Source organism: Lissotriton helveticus, chromosome 7, assembly GCF_964261635.1.
Source record: "Lissotriton helveticus chromosome 7, aLisHel1.1, whole genome shotgun sequence".
Taxonomy (NCBI): Eukaryota; Metazoa; Chordata; class Amphibia; order Caudata; family Salamandridae; genus Lissotriton; species Lissotriton helveticus.
The window spans coordinates 766199203-766218936 of NC_136068.1; the positions used below are offsets into that span (position 1 = coordinate 766199203).

Genomic DNA, 19734 nt, shown 5'->3' on the forward strand with positions numbered 1-19734 from the left:
TGCGTGACTTCGCATTTCAGTGCGGGAAAGCGGACCACCACACTGAAATGCGTTAGAATCACGCCGGAAGCGTGATACTTGGCAGGGCTGTTCTATTCTGATAAAAAGTGTTACTCAAGGGAACATATACAAGAAGTACAAATATCACAAGTATGTGCTTTACATACACTTAAATGTCACACATTACTGAATACAAATTTAAACAACCCAGTTTATGCTTAGCATTGGGCAAATTTTTGAAAATGTGTTTTCGTATTCGAAATGGAAATCAAATAAAAGACAATTTGAAAAAAAAACCTGCCAATAAATGGGTGAACTGTGAAGTTTCAAAAAGTGCGACTGAATAGTGTCGTTGCACTATTTTTTGCCCGGGGGCCGGGACTGAGTCCGTTTTAGCCACTTTCCACTATCAAGGGATTTACGTCCGTAGCCTTCTTTTATGTTTATGTCAATGGCTATAGGCCAGCGTCCTCGGGTCTCTGTAGTCACAGCTTGTGTCGTCCCTCTTCTATGTCTCCGCTCATCCTGCCGAGCGCGCGCAGCCCTGGCTCCCTCTTGCCCATTGACAGTGCTCTTGGCCCCGAGGGCTGCGGCGCGCGCTACCTTGGCTGCGGGAGGAGTCTGCGCCGCTCGCAGAGGCACCGGGGCTGCGCCCACCGAGCGGGGGAAGTTCACTGAGGAGAACCGGGAGCCTCTGAAAGTAATAAGGACTTGAGGCCGCCTCGCAGAGCGCTCTTCTCACTTCGGCGGGCTCCAGTCTGAAACCTGTGGACCGCTCGCGCCGCCTCCTCTTTGGCAGCCCTGTCCTGGCTGGAGCTTTCCGCACGCCCCTCGCCTCTGCCCCAGCGCGCGGCTTCCCTGCCGGGGTCTGTGCGTGGGCTGCAGGCAGCGAGAGGGGAGCATGGAGTGGCCGCTCGGCCTGTGCTGACCAGCATCATGGAACTTGGCAACCCCTTTAGTTGAGCCCAAGTAATGGGCCGGCCGGAGCAGCGATGAGGGACCCGTGTGCGGACAGCAGCTGCCCGGGACCCCCAGATTGCATTGCCTGGCACTGAGCCGTGCACTCCGGCTTTCTCTCGGCACATTACTTGGAGGACTCCTGCGCTCAGACTTGGAACTTCCACCGGCAGTAACTCTGGAAACTCGTATCATGAGCTCCCTCCTGGAGCCCAAGTTTAAAGAGGCTCTGCGGAAAAAACCCAAGGATCGGACCCCGGAGGTAAGTGTAGCACCCATACGAGCATTGTATGATCTCTGCAGTGTGCATGTTGGACTCCTGCAAGTCCTCTAGTAGTTGAGCCATGTAGAATAATTCATATTGTGGCAGTGTTGTGTCTCTCCAGTCTGCATTCAAATGGACCTTCGTTCATGTTAACGTTTCTTCTATCTGCAGCCATCCCCGTGTTGAGTGCATGCTGAGCTGCGGCTCCTTTCTGTCTTTTGCTGTTATTAATTGCCTTGATCAGCTCAGTTCTCCCCTACTACCGCCAAACCTCAATGTGCACTGGCCAAGTCAGTGACACTTGGTAGATAGTTTATCTTCCTGTTGCCGTCCGTTGTATATTATTCGATTTTTGTTGCAATGTCTTCAAGTACTGTTTTCAGTGTGATACTTCCACCTGGGATGTATTAATCCCTCGGTGCTGCTGTACGTCCATTGCAGTCCTCCTCCAGATAGTGTGTTTATCTGCAGATCAGGGCAGTGGCACATTTCATTGCCAATTCTCACCCTCCCTTTGAATCCTACCTTGTAAATGTTGCTGTCTCGCTCTCCTTTGCAGCCTCTGTTTGTAAAGGCTGTACTTTTTATTAGTTGATTTTCTTTCAAGTACAGTGCACCAAGCACATTTTAATATGCATTAAATAACTAGATTCCCAGTATTTGGCTTCTACCGGGCTCTCTCTGAAAACGTATAATCATGTGCCTTAAATATCGATCTGTATGTATATCGATGTAGCGCCTCCTGCCTTTTTTTATTACTACTTCGTTCAAATGATTAGTGCCATGGCTTAGATAATTGCTTCCAGGCGTTGCCATCGCCACATGGCACAGGATGTTCAGCTGGAACCTGCCGTTCTTTGACTGGAATGAAATCACGTTAGCTCCCTCTGCCTGTAAAGCAAACAATGTCTAAAGTAGCCCGGTTCTGTTGTAAAGCCATCTAAATCCCGTGTTCCAAGTTGGCGCTATGAAAAAAAAGAAACTTTTTCAAAAATCAGTAGAAAAGGGCACTGACTGCTGTGGTGTGACCTGCTGTCGCAGGAGGAGAGGCAGTTCCTAACCAGTACAGCTCCATGTCACTGGTGACATCAACACTTTGCACAACTCGCAAACCATTCTGTTTGCTTTACCCCGCCTCCCACATTTTTCCGCTGTTGGGCAGCCGTTCAAGATGCACGACCACGCGTTTTCTTTTGACAACGAACATGCTTTTCTCGAGACATAGCCTACTACAACGTTTGAGATGGTCAAACACACATTAGATTTGCCTTACATTCTCATTTCTGCCGCACGTTGTTGATTTAAAGATGATCACACTTCATTTCAACTAGTACAGAGCCGAACGGATGCATGTTTGTGTTAGAAAATGGTACTTTCCATATTCCAGCAATAATACAGCCCAGTTCAAAGTAATGTCCTGGCGATTTTTAAACCGGTCTTATGTTTCAGCATCGGCAAGTGCTCTGAAGTAGCTTTTATCCGCATTTTGCACAGAAGCAATTAAATCATTATTGCTACAGAAAATGCCCCATGTAGCACACATCTAAAACAGTTTGATTTCCATGCCTTGTCTGTTGTGCTGTGTGTTAGTTTTAGTGAAGTGCTTCTCCTGTTAGAGGACCACTTAAAAACCCTAAGAATCGTTTTCAGCAGTTAGGCTACTTGGTTCGTTAGACCAACAACTAGAGAAGTTATCCAGCCAGTTCTTAAATTACATTGTTGTATTTGCTGCAGTCATGTCTCGTGGTCCTAGGGCTGTGTGGGAGTGCCGAGGGTAACTTGGAGGAGTGGCTGCATATATTTATGGTTTACATTTTTATTGTAGGCCTCTGTAGCTTTTGTGAACTCGTGAGTGATATATCATGTTTTGTGAACATTAGGCATGCCCTTCGATTATTCCCTCGTATGTGTCTTTTTGCTGTTTGTGCTTTGACTTTACAACAATGTGTTGCAAGTTTAGTTTTCTTCCGCGGCTACATATAGCATAACTGCGTTTCATACGCAACTCTGGTGCTTGCTTCCTGTTTAAGAGTAGTACTGAAATAAGGGCAAATAAAGTACACAAGTCGGGTGACATGTTGTGTGTGTTTCCTCTCAACTGATTGAGAAATGCCACTTGCTGGTATTTCTGCTTTATGGACGTTGTTGTGGACTCTTAACGAAACATGCAGAGATTTAATGCTAATCCACTCTTTGCTTTTGGGTTACATGGTGCGACCCACTAGAAAGGTTTGGATGCTAATATCCAGTTTTTATAGTTTCTAATACTTTGCGTTAACCAACATCTCTGTACTTCAGAAATGAAAAAGTGTGGCACAGCGAGATGGCACATTTTGTTAAAAGAACCACATTTTGGCACGGAAGTGAAGATTAGAATTGTGGTCTTCTGCTTCCAGAGCTGACGACAGAGCCACCATTTCTCTTTTACTGTTGCCCAAGTATGTGGCAGTCAGTCTTCTGTGTCACGAAGTGACAGAATGATCCAGGAGGGACAAAAATCTTGGCGGACATACCTCGCTCATGGAACACATTGAAATTTGTAATTAAATAGTTTGCCCTTCTTGCGCCCTGTGTGTGCAATCTGACCCTGGCTTTCTCTGTGCCTTTTTTGGAAGAGATGAACCACGCAGGCAGCGAGGATTGGAGACCACTAGCCTGCCCCATTGGCATTTAGCAAATAGTTCCCACATTTGTGTAATCAGTGGAAAGGGTGAACCTAGACCTCTATGAAGATCTGTAATCTAGCCACGCTCCTTGGCTAGAGCCAGTGTTGGTAAACCTCTTGAGAGGGTGCACAAGTCAAATTTCCACATGACTAATTTTCATAAAGAAAGACTTGGAGGGAAGCCGCTTACCCCAGAAGGTACTTAACTTTGGCACAAATTGCTTTCCAAATGCAAAAAAACACTCATCTATACTGGCATTTAAAAGCCAACCTAAAAAAAGCTTCTGATAAATGGAATGTCACCAGATACCCAATAGTCTCCTGTCTGTAAGGTTACAGTTCTGTTCTCCCCACACGTGTCTTTCTCTCCTACCACATTTTCTCTACCCCTACACATTGAAGTAGATTGCTCTGGTTTATGTTGTGCAAAATAAATTGAATATGTCCAACTTTGGAGTGGTGGTTTTGTGAGCAGTCACTGGACTGCTAAAATAGTTGACCCACAGTGACCACCAAACGGGCTTCACTTATAATTGTAAACAATCTGTGCCTCACACCCTTCTCAAGCCTGCATATTTGCAAGACTTCTATCACCATGCTGTTTTATGTTGTCACTTTGACCACTTCATAAAACTGGTTTCTGTGTAGTTGAAATTATGCTATGGAAAGCAGCAAAGGTGTGGCCTTAGATATGTGGATGCACCGCCCTTGTATTGCTTGATTTCTGCCTCTACTACTAGGTGATTAAGTCTTTGCTGAGCCACTGCTTCTGCTAGTCAGACTCTCATAGTGAAACTTGTTTATTTTGTTCAACCTGAATACTTTGCCTTTTTTGTTAATTGCTGCTTGCATTTGATGGTATGTCTGGTTGTTTGACATCAAGTATCTCCCTGTTAGTGTGTCCTCATTATTTTCACCCACACGAGACAGCTTCTGATAGCGAGTGTGAGGTGACTTGCACTGTCCTGAAGCGCTGTAACGTCCTGTACCTCAGTACCGCACTTGTCAGGAGCACTAAAGTCCTAGTGTCCAGAGTTTATTAACTTAGAAATGGGTGCTATATGAATAGTTTGCTGCGCTTGATGTCTTTATACTGTAGTTCTGTTCTGTATAGCGATATATCTAGTTGGGGAACTTGTATGAAAATCACTTGAGTATGCGTCATTAACTGTGTGTTACACATGTTACTGTTTGTGTTGCAAGGATATGTTACGCGCTGAACATTTGCTTTACCCTGGTTCTATGTGGCACTTTTGTGTGCTTGATTGTCATATACTGGGGAGTCTGCCCTTGCTGGTCCCATAAACTTCCTCAGGCCCCCATTGTGTTTTTCGTTGTCTTATCTGGCTTCCATGTTGTCTGTATATGTAAAGGAAGAAAGGTGTTGACTGCTGTAATGCCACAGGTTGCTTCGGCCTATTATATTGTCCGTATATGGGATGTGGTGACAGGCTTGTGATTGCACATGCAGTGCCAGTAGTATGGTAAGCCCTCCTATAAGCCAACACGGTTTTTGTCTTGAAGCTAATGATACTCGTTGGATCTTCCAAAAGAGTCAAGTAGCCTCTCTCTTTGGAATATTGATTGAGGTTTTTCCAGTACATAATCTTGAATGTATACTTTCCCGAAATCTATTTCTTGATGCAGTTGTTTTTGTGGCGATTTATACATGGCACTTCTCTTCAAGTAAACAATATATCTTTAAATATTTTATGTTTTCCTTTTTTAATGTATTTTTAATTGAGATGGGCAAAGTTTCCTTTCAGATAAAGCAATCGGGCATTTCAAATGTTACCTTATAAAATTTGACTTCAGAACCACATAAGTACATACAGACATATGTACCATCTTTTGAAAATAATTAAAGCAGAAACCCGTTTTCATAACAACCCATGTAAATCAAGATAATGAACTAGAAAGAAGGAAGAACAATGAAGCAAGACGTTGATGCAATATATATATAAACAACTGAAAACTTCTGGATAGTAGATACCTAAGTGATTTCACTCTGTAATTCCAGAAAGTTATTCCTCATAGAGTTGTATTTATCAAGTTGCCTTTTCATACATTTGCTGCTGTTAGTAATAGAATAAACTAAAACCCTAAGTACCAGTGGGAAATAGCAGTTAAAGCTCGTCCCCGGCCTGTTAAAATAGACTTGGCTGTTTGTGGCATTGGTTTACAATGCAGACAACAGATTACCTTGGTTCAGGGTAATGATGGGGTTTTAATGCGCGGTGAACCTGCCTGCATTGTCAAGTAAATCCTTTCAGTGAAAGGGCTGCAGAGTAAATCCCAGCTGCGTGAAATTGTACATGGAGTTCACATAAATACACAGCGCTGAAACAAAACTGAGGGCCATCGGAGCTTCACTTTCACTTGCATGCTAGGAAAGGCGCTGTTCTAGTTCACACACTTGAAGTTGTAAGCTGTAAATAAACATCCACCAGAAAATTACTTTTAACACGATGGGTAGGGTTTGAGATAACTTGATTTGAGTGAAATGTGAGACAGCCTGAACATTTCGAGCGGATTGTTTGTAAATACCGGTGCCCCGTGCAAAGCCTCTTTTGGTGATTTCCTCTGAATGACATTTTGAGCTGGGTACAGTTGTGCACCCCGAATAGCTTTGGTGACGTCTGCTGGGCCTTCAGGGGGCACGTGGCTATTTGGGGAAATCTCCTTTTTCTGTTGAGTAGTTTGCCACTGCATGAATTCAGTACTTGGGGTGAGGATTTGGATTTTGAATATTTGATTTAGGTTTAGAACCAAACTAATCGCTTTGTTTGCACATATATGTTTGGGATTTGTAAAAAAAAAACATGCATTTGCAGATCACCTGAACGCATTACTTACTTGCACGTGGGTAAATACCACAGAAATTCCTGCTTTACATGCGAGACCCACAAGGTAGATATGTTTTTCCCTCCAATTGGCGGATCTCGTTCTAAGAATAGTTTTTCTCAGGCATGTGATATTGGTGGGAACTTGTTCGGAAGGTTATGTCCCTGCCTGGGTAATGGAAGACTGCATGGTGAGCACCACTGAGTGACTTCAGAATTTGCCACATTGTGCATTTTGTTTACTATAAAGGTCAATTCCCCGGATAGATTACCGTATGACCGAGATTTTACATTCCGCTTGAGTGAGTCATCAGTGAGGAATGCCGCGGTGTCGCACTTCCTGCTAGATTAGGCTTTGATACACTTTGGGAGTTCAGTGAACATTGGACCTCGTGAAAACCACATCTCCGCACTTACACTTTATCAACATGTATGGAATGTTTTGGAGAGTTCAGATAAAGACTAATTGCAAACTGTATTTCCGTACGATTTTATCCGTTTCAGAAAGTGAATGCAAGTAAATTGCTAGTTTGACTTTCTAGTTCGGAAACTGGGAGTTACTATGAAAAATCTTGGCTGCATATTTCAGATATTGAAACTATGAAGCGTGTTCAATACTATTAAACACTATGGCCATGTAGATGACAATGACATTGTACTGAGCATTAAAATTACATAGATCACACCGTTTTGTTTGGAAAGTAGAAAACCAGCAACCATTATATAGTCCAAAAAGCAAAATTTAAAAAAAAATCGTCTTTTTAGATTTCTTGACCTTGTGTAGTAATTTGCTGTTCATCACCATCGGACTTTTTTCCCGGAACAGCTGCAGCAAGACATTTTAATTGCATTTGCACCTCACGTGTAAAACAATCAATGTGAATTGATGGAATAACACCGCGGTCCATATAGAACAGTCGTCTGCAGCAGCTCTTCCCTGACGTCATCAAGCCAAAGCATGTTCCTTTTTGAAGCAATAGCTCAAGATGTATGCAACCGCAACGGATTACAGAGCCAGAGCGAATCCTTGCCATTACTAACAGATGGGAATTGTTCAGTGGTGGCAGTTTGTGCACAGTGCTATACCATTCACTACAACACATGACACCCTGATGAAGTAGCCTTGGGCTCGCATTCATGGCATTGCACATTTTGGGCTAGTATGTGGTACTTTCATCAGGGTGCTGGCATAGAAAATAGACGTTTGGCCCAGTATCCCTGCATGGAGATCGCCTGTGCCTTGACATAGAATGTGTTTTTTCTGCATGTTTGTATACTGAAGGCTTGACAGAACCATGTCTTCCCTGGCTTTACCTTAGATGTGGAAGGTGAGAGGCCGAAATATCGGGTGAAAATCTCCTCCTTTATAAAAGTGATGCAGCGTGATTGTAACATGGGACGTTTCAGACCGATTTCCGGACTGCAGCATGGCCCCTTGACTACTTTACTTTGTGCAGTAAATGACATTGTACACTCCCATTGCACAGTAAGCGTTACAGATTCAAAAAAATATATGAAACGACTTTGAAAAAAACGGTTTCTCCTGCTTTCAAAGAGCTAGGAAAACAAGCAAGGTTTGAATATCGCATTCCTTCAGGTCAAATACTTGTTTGAAAGGTGTAAAGTAGTCTGAAATATGTTTGTCTGCAAGCTATTCACAAATCACACAGTACGATGTCCAAACGACGGCATTCTTTCCCTGTCTGTAATGTATTTCCCTTCGGCGTGTTTGGGTGGGGTCTTTTTTTTTCCTCAAGTAGGCGTGACAATTCTTTAACCGCATCTGTCCTACTGTTGCATTAGGCCTGGGGCCACACAGATAAGCTGCCACAGTTTATATGTTTACAAGTCGACAGTTGCGCTTGGCAGGTTTTATTCAAAACTATGTAGCCATGATTTAATACATTTTTATTCTTGAAATTTCTTTTTTACGTTAGTGTCAAGGCTGCTAATCTCCTCTGGTCTAAGGTTCTCTTGGAACTAACGTTTTTCAAGCATTAGATCCAACCACGAAGGGTATCCTTTTGTGAATATGGTGGTTGAATGAACAGTGGTTTCCACCAGCCCACGTGGCGATGTGAAGTCCCAAACCCAACAATGCATGGAGCCTTGTCATTCATCGATCACAGTCCTCTTCCCCCCCCCCAGTATTTTCTGACCTTAACTCTTCAGGAAGATGATCCAAGCTCAAGTTACGGCAACTTCCTGAAAATGGCGTTGAAGGAAACCGAGACAAACAAACTTTAGGCGCAGAACCCTTCCTTCCAAGTCTGCCGTAGCATAACAAACAAGACGGCTAAACGACAATCCTCATTAGAAGACAAATGTACCTTAGCTAAAAGATCCCATGGCTGGATGGTTCTCCAATCCTATACATTACTCCGACCAGCGGAATACCTCGGTACAACATACTCGCCCCGCTTGAAACGCAAGTTAATGGCTACCAGATTTGGGGTATTACCAAGCCTGGCTAATCAACCAGCATGGAAGTATACAGGAATCAAATCTTGTAGCTTATGTGGTGCAGCATGGCAAGATTTTATCCATCTCATATGTGTCTGCCCCAGCTTAAAATCGAAACGCGTATCGCTCCTAAAGAAGGCTTTTAATGACAGAGGGATCCAATTTTGTAGATCCGGCATCATTAGAGGACTTGGTACAACAGACCCTCAGCTGACCTGTAAAATTATGACATTTCTATTACTTTATGAGAAAAACTATATAGCTGATGGAAACAGGCACTGCCAACACAGTAATGTTTAGGATCTTTATTGCAATTTCAAAAATGTTTAAACATTTTCAATGTTAATATTTGATGAAACCGTAACCCTGACAACACAGAATTACTAACTAATTTTAATTGGTCTCATGATAAGGACATCACTTCCGGCTTTTAGGATAAAATAAGCCAAATGCCCCTTTTTTTATATCTACATTTTAAATCATTTATTTGTTGTTAAACTATTGATGCCTTATTTGCATTATGACAATGTTATGGTTTTAATTAACTTAAACAATAAAGAATTGTCATAGCTTGGAAACTTGGGTCTATCGGTCCTTTTGTAGCTGAGTGTATCGGCATCAGTCTCTATTGCCTCCATCCTGCTCTCTTACAGATTGCCTTCTGTTTGTAAGTTCCTTGTTGCTTAAAAGTTATCGTGAATCATTGTGCTTCAAATTATTTACCTTCATATTGAGTGTAGGGGCCACTTTCTGGTGTGGTGATTTATTTAGGTCTTTGGATTTTAGCTGAGTGTAGTGACTATCCTGTTGAGCTTCTATGCTTCCATCCTGAAATATAATGTCTAGTTTAATTTCCATGGTTAACTGCATTTTTCTGTGTCCTGTTTGTTGTGCTGAGTAGATCCTTTTGACTTAATCAACCTATTAAAATTGGTAGATACACACGGAATAATGATGTCTGGAATTTAGACATAAACAATGGACCACAGCTTGTTACTCCGGCATTTACGTGTAGGGAAGACCTTCACTTTGTCTCTTTTCAGTTGCAATGGAATTACTTAATGAGAAGATGATGACAAAAGAGTTTGAGTTTTGTCTTGAATTGTTTGCTACATCAGCTTTATATTCAAGTGGTAGTGCTTTGGTTGTAGAGCATATGATATCCTTCTGAGAATATACCTGTTTTTGTTTTTTTGCTTTAGGCAGTAAATAGTCTCTTTTTGGATCACATGTTAGAGGATTGAATGAGAAGAGAGACTGTCCTGTTCTCCCTGGAAACTGAATATTGTATCTTCCTGCTCACATGTATATCGCAAATGTAGTCTTTGTATCATTTTATTAAGGCCAGTATTAGCGTTGATGTGGTAGACCCGGCTTATGAGGCTTGAGAGCATACAACAGCGACTGGGCCACTGCCATGGTACTTAAGGTCATTTGCCACTGGTTTCCTGGGCTCCGTTCTGCTATGACTCTGCCAAGTACACATTTTATGCACTTGACTCTTAATAAAGCAAGGGCGAGTAGTTCAAAGGCTTCTCGGGAGATAGTATGGGGGACAAGTGATCAGAACTCAACAGTTAACTAATAGACAGAATGACCTATTGTTCAGCCAAGACCTTATCTTTTAGTTAGAAGAAAGTACTTTAATTTCACAGGAAAACAAAATGCTACACAGTTCAAATGGGTTCGCAGTTAAAGGGTTGTGATCTTATTTTTGATCTTTAGTGGAGTCCTACACCCATTCTTGTATCTTCTCCACACTATAGGAATTCTCTGTCTACAGCCCGTGGGGTAAAGTATGGTTACTGGCACAGATTAGATGCAGTTCACTCAAAATTATTCAACTGGATAGATGTGTAAATCACTTCAAACAGCTTTCACTAATATGAGTTCACTCGGGCGGAAGTCTTCAGTGTGTACAGTAAAGTTCTATGCACATTCAGTCTCCTGTCCCAATCATAGATATTTAGGCCTTGCTAATACCTACTCACTGGAAGTGCAGTTTGAGTTGTGCAATTCGACTTGTTCAGCATTTCTTTTCCTTTTTAGCTGGTTGGGTTGGGACAGCAACCTTACTCAGAATACATGATCAGCTAAAACAGTGCGAAAACAAGAACAAGGGGCACCCTACTCACTAGGAACCAGGGCACTATTAGTTTTTCTTGGTCTGTGTATATATCAATTTGAATTTTGTAAATTTGATAAAAAGAATTAATGTGAACCTAAAGTCTGCAAGGCCCTCTTTCTTTCTGACATTACCTTAACCCGTTTTTGTGATTGCGATTGTGCATTTGATTATTATTATAGAATAGCCTAACTTTCCGCTGGAACCGTTGTTTATGTAAAACAACAACGTTTTTTCCCCGGAAAGAAAGTATAATCCCACCTAGACAATTGCTATATTAGAAATCATCTATTACTCGTCATTACTCATACTCTCGCTGCTAGACTGCTCAAACCCGACAAATATAAAATCAATTACTAACTCGAGTAATTGAAAAATTACAAAATGTTTTTTCAAATACTATTGTCACAGAATAACATTTTTGATTTCTCATTAAGCAATTAAAATCTCAACCATACATTTCATAAAATCAATTTAATAAATGTATGGTTGAGATTTTAATTGATTAATGAGAAATCAGATTTTATTCTGTGACAATATTAATTGAATATTGAGAAAGTTTGTTTCACATATTCTTCTGACGTGCTGATGTTTTCACATTTTTGGACAACTAAACTATACGAGTTGTTGGTATACAGACATATTATTTGAAAAAGATATCATTTTGCAAGCAGATTGTTTAGACTTGCCCTTGGTAAAAAGTAAAGTAATTGGGGACAGACAAAGGTTAGCCATGCTAAGAAATGTCCTTGCCTTGAGCAACCGAAACTGCAGTTCCATCTCTCACCCAGGCTATCCACCATATGATCGTATTCCGGAAGAACTAATCGGCAGACATTTGCCTGTGCCTTTATTGAATTTCCATGAGGAACCCTGTTCCTCTCTTACATCAGTGTCTGGGTCCTTCACTCTACACATACATAAATGCAGTCAGTACACGTTCACTCTCTGGGGAACATGTATTCACCTTCTAGCTTGTGACATGCTAAACCAGGGACCATCAAAAATAGAGGTGAGTGCTCAGACTCTCGCTAGTGGCTGCGTTCTGCTACCACACATGTGCTACTCATTCACTGCATATAAAAGCACTCACTGTGCATGGAGAATGTCAGCACAAGATGTGGGGTCCACATTAAAAGGGGTCTATACCCACAAGGGGGTTAGAAGACAGCCCACTCTCCTGACAAATAGAATGGTCCGGCACCAACTAATGATTCACAAAAAGTCACGATACCTGTTTCACATGTAGTCAGACATTTAAGGGAAGTATACCTGCCTGTTCACCATGTAGGGGACATTCCTGCCCAAACAGGATGTAATTTGGACTTCAGTGTGCGATGATGATGAACCTCCCGTATGATGAAGGTAGTGTTCTGGTTCCTGCGTTTGGGAGAGATTATTTGGCTGCTCTAGAATATTACCCTTCTAGCCAAGCTGACCGCAATTGCTACATTATTTTGATAGGTGCTTGCATGAACATCTCTGGAAACCGTGATTTCACCCCTTGAGTGCTAAGGAAAAGATGTTTTCATATTGGAGCTGATTGCACAGAGGACGAGACCATCTTGTCCTTAGCACTTAAGTTACAACGAAGGACTTGAATATTTCAAGTGTATTGGCTGAACTTTGAAGAGGAGGGCTAGAATGTTGGTTCTGGCTTTACGTACCCATAATGTCTACCATTACATGACAATATACAGGTAGGTGCAGTGGCACACCTGTTCATCAATTTTCCTCCAGTTTTACGAGACAGAATCCTTTTAATGCGTGCAGACTGGTGACATGCCTCGCCTCTGCGCATGTATATGACGTTAAAATTCAAAGTTTGCAGCAGACCTCTGCTGTAAAACCAATCGCACAGCTTCTACAGAGCAAGTCACAATCTTGTTTTGTTTACCGTTTATTTTTTATTACATCGTTCTTTTCCACATGTCATCAAACTTTTCTTACTTAAACACGACAGAACAGTCCCAATATCCTTAGGTTTCACATGAAATAATTGTGCCCATCCAGGCCTCGTACTACTTCACGTCAAGAATATGTAATTCATAAAAGACAGCTGTGATTATTTTCCCAATGCATTTCGGGCATTTTTTTTGGGCCCTTCGTCAGGGGAAGCTGTTAAGATAATAAAAAGAAACCCACATTAGTCCTCTCTTAAATTCGCCCAATGAACAATAAACTAATACTGTGTGAAGTTATCAAAACATGCAGCGTTTACTGAACGCGATAACCTCCCCCACTCCTTCCTCGATGAAAAACCTGCCATTATCCTCGCGTTACTGAGTAAACACTAGCCACCCCATTTATAAACAACATACAAAAAATAATAATGCACAACCTCTAGTTAGACAGATCTACTATTCCCTAATTCGCACCCCCAGCAATGAACCTATCTGCTTTACCCAACTAATACATCTCACAGGTATTAAAAGACTATCCAACCTGCTACGTTCCATACACTGCCAGAGCTTCATTAGTGCTACATCCTTCATCTCCCTCTCAAGTCGCTCTGACGCCGATTAGCTGCGCGTTTTAAATATTCCACTTTGCATCTCTAACGGCAAGTGTATTACAGATTACATCTAATTAAATATCGGAAACCCTAAACTCCTCCCAGTGTCCTCCCTCACTAACCAATCAATGCAACTTTTATATCATTTGGGGGCAAAATGAGACTGCCATGACCTGTACCTGGCATATTTTCGAATCTAAACCAGTCCTAATGATTTCTGCGTCACAGTCGTAACAAGGTCATGACATGTTAATTTTGATTGACAATAATTTCAATCAGAGATATAAATAAGTGTTCATGTTCTTCTGTTGTAATTCATCATCTTTTTATTCTGCTCGTGTTGGCTACGAATTAAGACAGAGTACAACTTGAAAACTCAAAATGAATTTCAACTTACTGCGACAACTGAAGAATAAAAAGATGATTAATTAAAACTGAAGAACATGAACACTTATTTATACTTCTGATTGAATGTAGTGTTGCGCAGGGACTATACACATTTGTTTTGGTTGTGGACCTAGTCCACTCCACATTAGAGGGTACAGGTGACTACTCCCTCCCCTTGGGGCACCATAGGATTACTCCGTAATTACATGGGGACACTATTGGTCTTGCGCAATTGATACCCTTGCCACTGGTAATTTTCTATATTATATAAGAAACAAGTCATTCTTAAATCCTAGTTATTTTTTTAATTTGATGGTTCAAAGAAAATGGGAGACGTTAGATCAGCACAAAAATCGCTAAGTGGTTAGAGAATATTTAAGTGCACTACAACCTATGAACTCCAGGTTGCAAAAGCCAACCAATAACATTTGAGGCACAATAGCACCTGCCTCTCTTATGTAGCAGTAACTGGGAAAAAATCAGTTGCTACTATGTTCACTTTCTTGAAGGTACATTTTTCCCTAGCCCATAGAGGAAGTCTGATTCCATGCATGCAGTTAAAAAAGTCAGGAAGTATAAGCATTTCATGCAGACCGGTAGAGATTTTAACTTTTGAGTATGTGATAGATGGAAAATTACATGAATCCAGCTGGGTATTTTTAGTGGACAAACAACGTTTTTTTTTGGTTATATGCAGTACATAGCTAGAACTAGCACTAAATCATTTCAATCTATTGCTGGGACGGCAATTAATCGATTGGAAGTAAAAGTTGTGATGTCTGCATAGGCAGCAATTTTACGAGGCGCCACTTTGAAAAGCAAAAACGTATTGTTGGAAAAACTAAGGATTCCAAATAGAAGGCACAAAGTTGTGGGGTTAAGACATCCATCACTAGTTCCTCCGAGTATGGGGAATCTCTGATAATGCTCCCGTTGCAAGTGATGTGGCAGTTAATTATATAATGCTTTAATACTACTTATGACTATTGGTCCTAAGCTGAGAATAATTAAGACCTGCCAGAGAAAAGGCCAAAAGACCCTGTCAAACGCCTTTTCAGCATTTAACAGGCTCATCTCAGGAGGACAGCCCTAAGTTTCAGTAATATCAAACAATTGTTAGTTGATTAGTATGGTCTGTTGTATCCTTTTGGGTTACAAAACTGTGTTGCATTGGGCCTACCCTCCGCACAGGGCAGAGGAAATCTTGCTGGCTATAATTTTGGAGTCCGAATAAAAGAGTGAAATAGAATGATGTGACCTGCAAGTTGGGGGGGTCAAGTCCTTTTTAAGGAAAACAGCTATTAAGTTTCAGTCCAAGAAGGTGGAATTATCTAGTTGTTCTTGTTAACCTCTTCTGTGCTCGTGACGGAACCACTCCGCCACGAGCCACGGACGCACTCTGCTGGTGACGGAGTGATTCCGTCACGGCACGGCCGCCCCGCCCACGCTGCAGGAATTCCGCGCCTGCGCGGACGTTCTATTGAGCGGGCGGGGCCGTGACAAAACACAGCACGCCCGTGGCTCGTGACGGAGTGGTTCTGTCACGAGCATGGCGGCGCCTCGCAGACCACCCAGTGCCCCGGCGGGTTGAGAAAAAAAGTGGTACAGAATGCTGAGGTAAGGGAATCTGAGCCAGCAGCCTTTCCCTGAGCAAGTCTAAATATTGTCTTCCTTAGATGTTGTTTTGTTATGGATGTCTCCGCTATAGGATGCTGTTCCGTTGTTAAACCTTTTATATACATTTCTGCAATATAAGGTAGTTTGTTAGGACAAGGGCCTCTTGTCCTTATGATGTAAGTTCTTGTAATGTTCATGAGATATCAAGATAATAAAATCCTTATTATGTACAATGTTTTTTTGAGCATCGCAAATTACCTCAATATTCTTTTCTTTATAAATGTCTGTACATTTTGATGCTGGTTTACCATTGAGATTTTTTCGGTTCTCAAGTTATTTCAGACCATTCTGCCTGACCGCTTTGTCCCACAATTGTATAAGGAGTATTTTGACAGTGCTTAGCTGGTTAGGGTGTGCTTCTTGAGTATCTATTAGGTCATGATTGAATAAGGAACTCCTGAATGCAAGTTCTGAGGACTTTAAAGATTATCTTAATTGATCTGTTGTGGATTTGTCAACTTTAGTTCTGGAAATGATAAACTTAAGAGTTGCACTTATAATTTCTTTTATACAACCCTACTTGTTAAGCAGAGTTTTCATTTACTACTAGGGAAAACAAAAAAAGAACCCGTTATTACTTTATTCTTGTATGTTTGATAATTTGGGTCTGCAGTGACATTTCTTTCATAAGTCCATCTACTGTGGGTATGGAGATTTTAAGTACTTTTCTGAAATATATAATGCAAGTGAATTATGATCAGGCACCACCAGATGGTGTAACTGGATTGATATGGGTGGAGTGAGATTCTGTGACATCCAAAACACATCTATCCATGAGCTCAACTTGCATGTTGCGGAATAATGAGTAAAATCAGGTTGTGTGGAGTGACAGAGCTGCCAAACATGCACAAAACCAAGACATGACATAATATGTAGAAGAGCAGTTCGAGAACTTCATTCTGGAATCCCCGATGAAATCAGTGGAGTCCTTGTTGGGCTCGATGGCCAAGTTGAATATTTAGATACCCTGGCTATGAGCCTGAGTCCATTGAAATCATATTTAATATTGTGCCATTGCCAATTATTACCTTTTAGACAGTAAAGCAACACCACCAGTGATGGCTTCTTGTTGTTCTGCCACCATAATTCATATCCAGGCTGTTCAAGCTTTGCATAGTCTTGCCTGTTTCCGGGAGACACAGAACTTCTGAGGTTTTGCATCGAAGTCCTTGGCAGTGTAAAAGAACAAAGATCATTTATGTTCCAGGATAACATTTTTATTCTATTCGAAATTGCTTATCTAAGTTGAGTTGTTTGGTTCATAACTTAGACAAATAAGATAAATGTTTCTACTGCAGTGGCGAAATATCACTTCAGTGTTTGTAGGCGCCTAGCCCTTATATGCCCCTTGCTCACCCTTGAAGTCCCGCCCAACCTAGGAGAACAAGTGCTTATCGTACCCACCCTAGGAAGGTTTGGAACAGAGATGACCTCCCAAACATGCATCCCCCTACATCAAAAGTAAAAAGCGATGGCTATGGTGGAGAGAAAGCTAATCTCTTGAATTAAAACGGAAATTATAACCAATGTATCCTCTTTTTATACGTTAGTGTAAGAAAAATAAAGAAAAACCCACTGTGAGGAAAAATAGATATCCTCTTGGACTGGTGGAATGCTTAAATCAGTGAATATCTGAAGGGCCTCACTTCACCCACGATTCTAATGATATTTTGGCACGTTAATCCAAGGTGCAGACAAATCCATGAGACATTTATAATTTTTAGTTGGATGACTCTTGAAGAAACACTTATTCTCCTATTCCTGCAATTGCTGGATCATTTGTCAAAGTTACCAGTGACGTTTGACTGTTCTACGGCAAGTATGAGTGGACAAAAACGTATGCAGTCCATCTTTAGCTATATTCACGGTGCGAGAAGCCTGATAAAGTAACTGATGATAGATGAAACTGCCAGTGTATTAAGGTTCGCCAGCAGACAAGCTTGTTTTGTTGTTTTTGTGGTTACATGCCATTGTAACGGTCAGTAGCCCATTCTTGCAAATAGGAATATCTTTCTGTAAGAGCGGAACAATGTATCCTCTAGGTCGTTGCCTTTCGAGCCTTCTGTGATGCCCAGCAGGAAGAGATTATTCTAGGGCGCTTGATTCTGAAAATGTTAGACTTTAGTCTAACTCTTTGGATTTCTTCTGCTGTTCAAACCATTGCTGCCTGATTGATTGTAGATTCTTCTAACTTGCTTGTTCATTCTTTGACTTAAGTAGTCTGCACCCAAGTTAGTGGCATGTTTGGAGATCTTACACATTGAAATCTGAGTTTTTAAATAGGTTGCGCCTCATGCAGCAAAATCTTTTCTGTCTTGGTCATTGAGTACATATATTGATGCAAATGTGGGTTGTGGTTGACATGAAGGAAAACATTTTTGAGGGCATGATTCGGACTGTCATGAACGTTAGTGACTTGTGGGATCATAGACTTCGTTGCCTTCGCTGCTGGAGTGAGTTGATCTGCAATTAGATTCCATTGCAGGCTGTCAACTTCGTATTGCTCGCATTTTGATCTCTTTGATCCTCAGCTTCGACCTGGTCCTGTATCCAGCTGTCCTCCCTGCTTCTTTCCATGATCTCTAGTCTGGGGATTGGATAATTTTCGGGGTTCTCCAGAGCTGTTCATTCAGCTTCTGACTCAGACTGTGCTTCGGATCGGAAATCAAAAGCATCGGACATTAATAAAAAACGCTCCTTGTGATTCCAAAGTCTCAACTGTCTGTTGCAGTTGGATTTTGCAGGATATTGACCTACTGTTCAGGGGGCCGTAAGAGAATGGTGCACAGCGTTGGTCTTTGTGGGGGAAAGTGGCAGAGCATTCTGTGTGAGACAGCAGCTGTGACCATAATATCCTTTTCAGAACTTTGTAACTGATACTTACTGTAGTTGTGTAGTTCTTTGGGTGTCCTCCCGTGAGAAAAAGAATGTATCGTATAAAAATAATTTGTACAAATGTGTGCATCAAAGTCCTTAAGTCATAAGTGTCTGTGTCGATGAGCTGCACTGTTACGAACATAATTGAGGAATTCTTAGTGCAGGGTGTTTTCTCCATAGCTGGCAGAGACTGCACGAGCTGTGGTGGGGAGTGTGTTAGCACGTATAGATTGCTTCTGATACTGAGCAGACTAAAGGTGATACCATTAGTTGATCTTTCAGGGCGTCTGTGCCTTTTGATGCTTGTGGATCCCTATGTATGCTCATCATAAGCTCGTTATTTGGCAACTTCCAAGTTTTAACCTGTTGTGCCCCGGAAAAAAACAGTTAAGACACGCCCCTTAAGGTAGAGGATGTCTGGGGCTGTGCTGTCTCTGCCAGCTTCATCATGGAAGCAAAAGCCAGGGGGCGGGCAGAGGTGAGGTCTAGGGGCCGGGTGTCTGAAGCGATGAAGTGTGAGGTTTCGGGCTGCGGTGTCTTATGCCCGACATGACCGACACCTTTCGACACAACATTAACAGTGTGCTGGGACAGGAGCATTAGATCCAGTCGGGCTGGCATGCACTCTGCAGGAGAATAAGTAATGCTGACCGTGCCTGGGGCACTGAGACACCAACGTTTTCTCTTAAATTATTACTTTGATTCTTCTTTATCATGACCCCTGATAGGGGGGACAAGGTTCGTGCTTCAGAAGGCATAGCGATTCTGCTCTACCCTGCAATATGCATGTTTTAGCACAGCAATATTTTGCCTATGACTCTGAATTAGTTTTAAACACAGAGTAATTAAATAACAAGATGCGAATAAATCCGCTGATCTTTTGTAGTGTCTTAGCAAAGCATAATTGGTGGTCCTTTTTGTAGTTATTGTAAGCTATATTTGTCTGCAGCTTTGCTTATG

At 41.7% G+C, this 19734-nt stretch overlaps 1 protein-coding gene across 6 annotated transcripts in view; it reads left to right on the plus strand.

The window, feature by feature from the left end:
- Positions 1 to 525: 525 nt before the first annotated feature.
- Positions 526 to 19734, plus strand: part of RAPGEF6 (Rap guanine nucleotide exchange factor 6) — an 885786-nt gene continuing 866577 nt past the window's right edge. For 5 of the 6 annotated variants that reach the window (XM_078653141.1, XM_078653136.1, XM_078653139.1 and 2 more), the window contains exon 1: positions 558 to 1219. In XM_078653141.1, the coding sequence (XP_078509267.1) occupies positions 1151 to 1219 (69 nt within the window). In that variant the 5' untranslated portion in view covers positions 558 to 1150. Of the gene's footprint in view, positions 1220 to 19734 lie in introns of all 6 variants that reach the window. The other variant, XM_078653140.1, reaches the window with a different exon arrangement.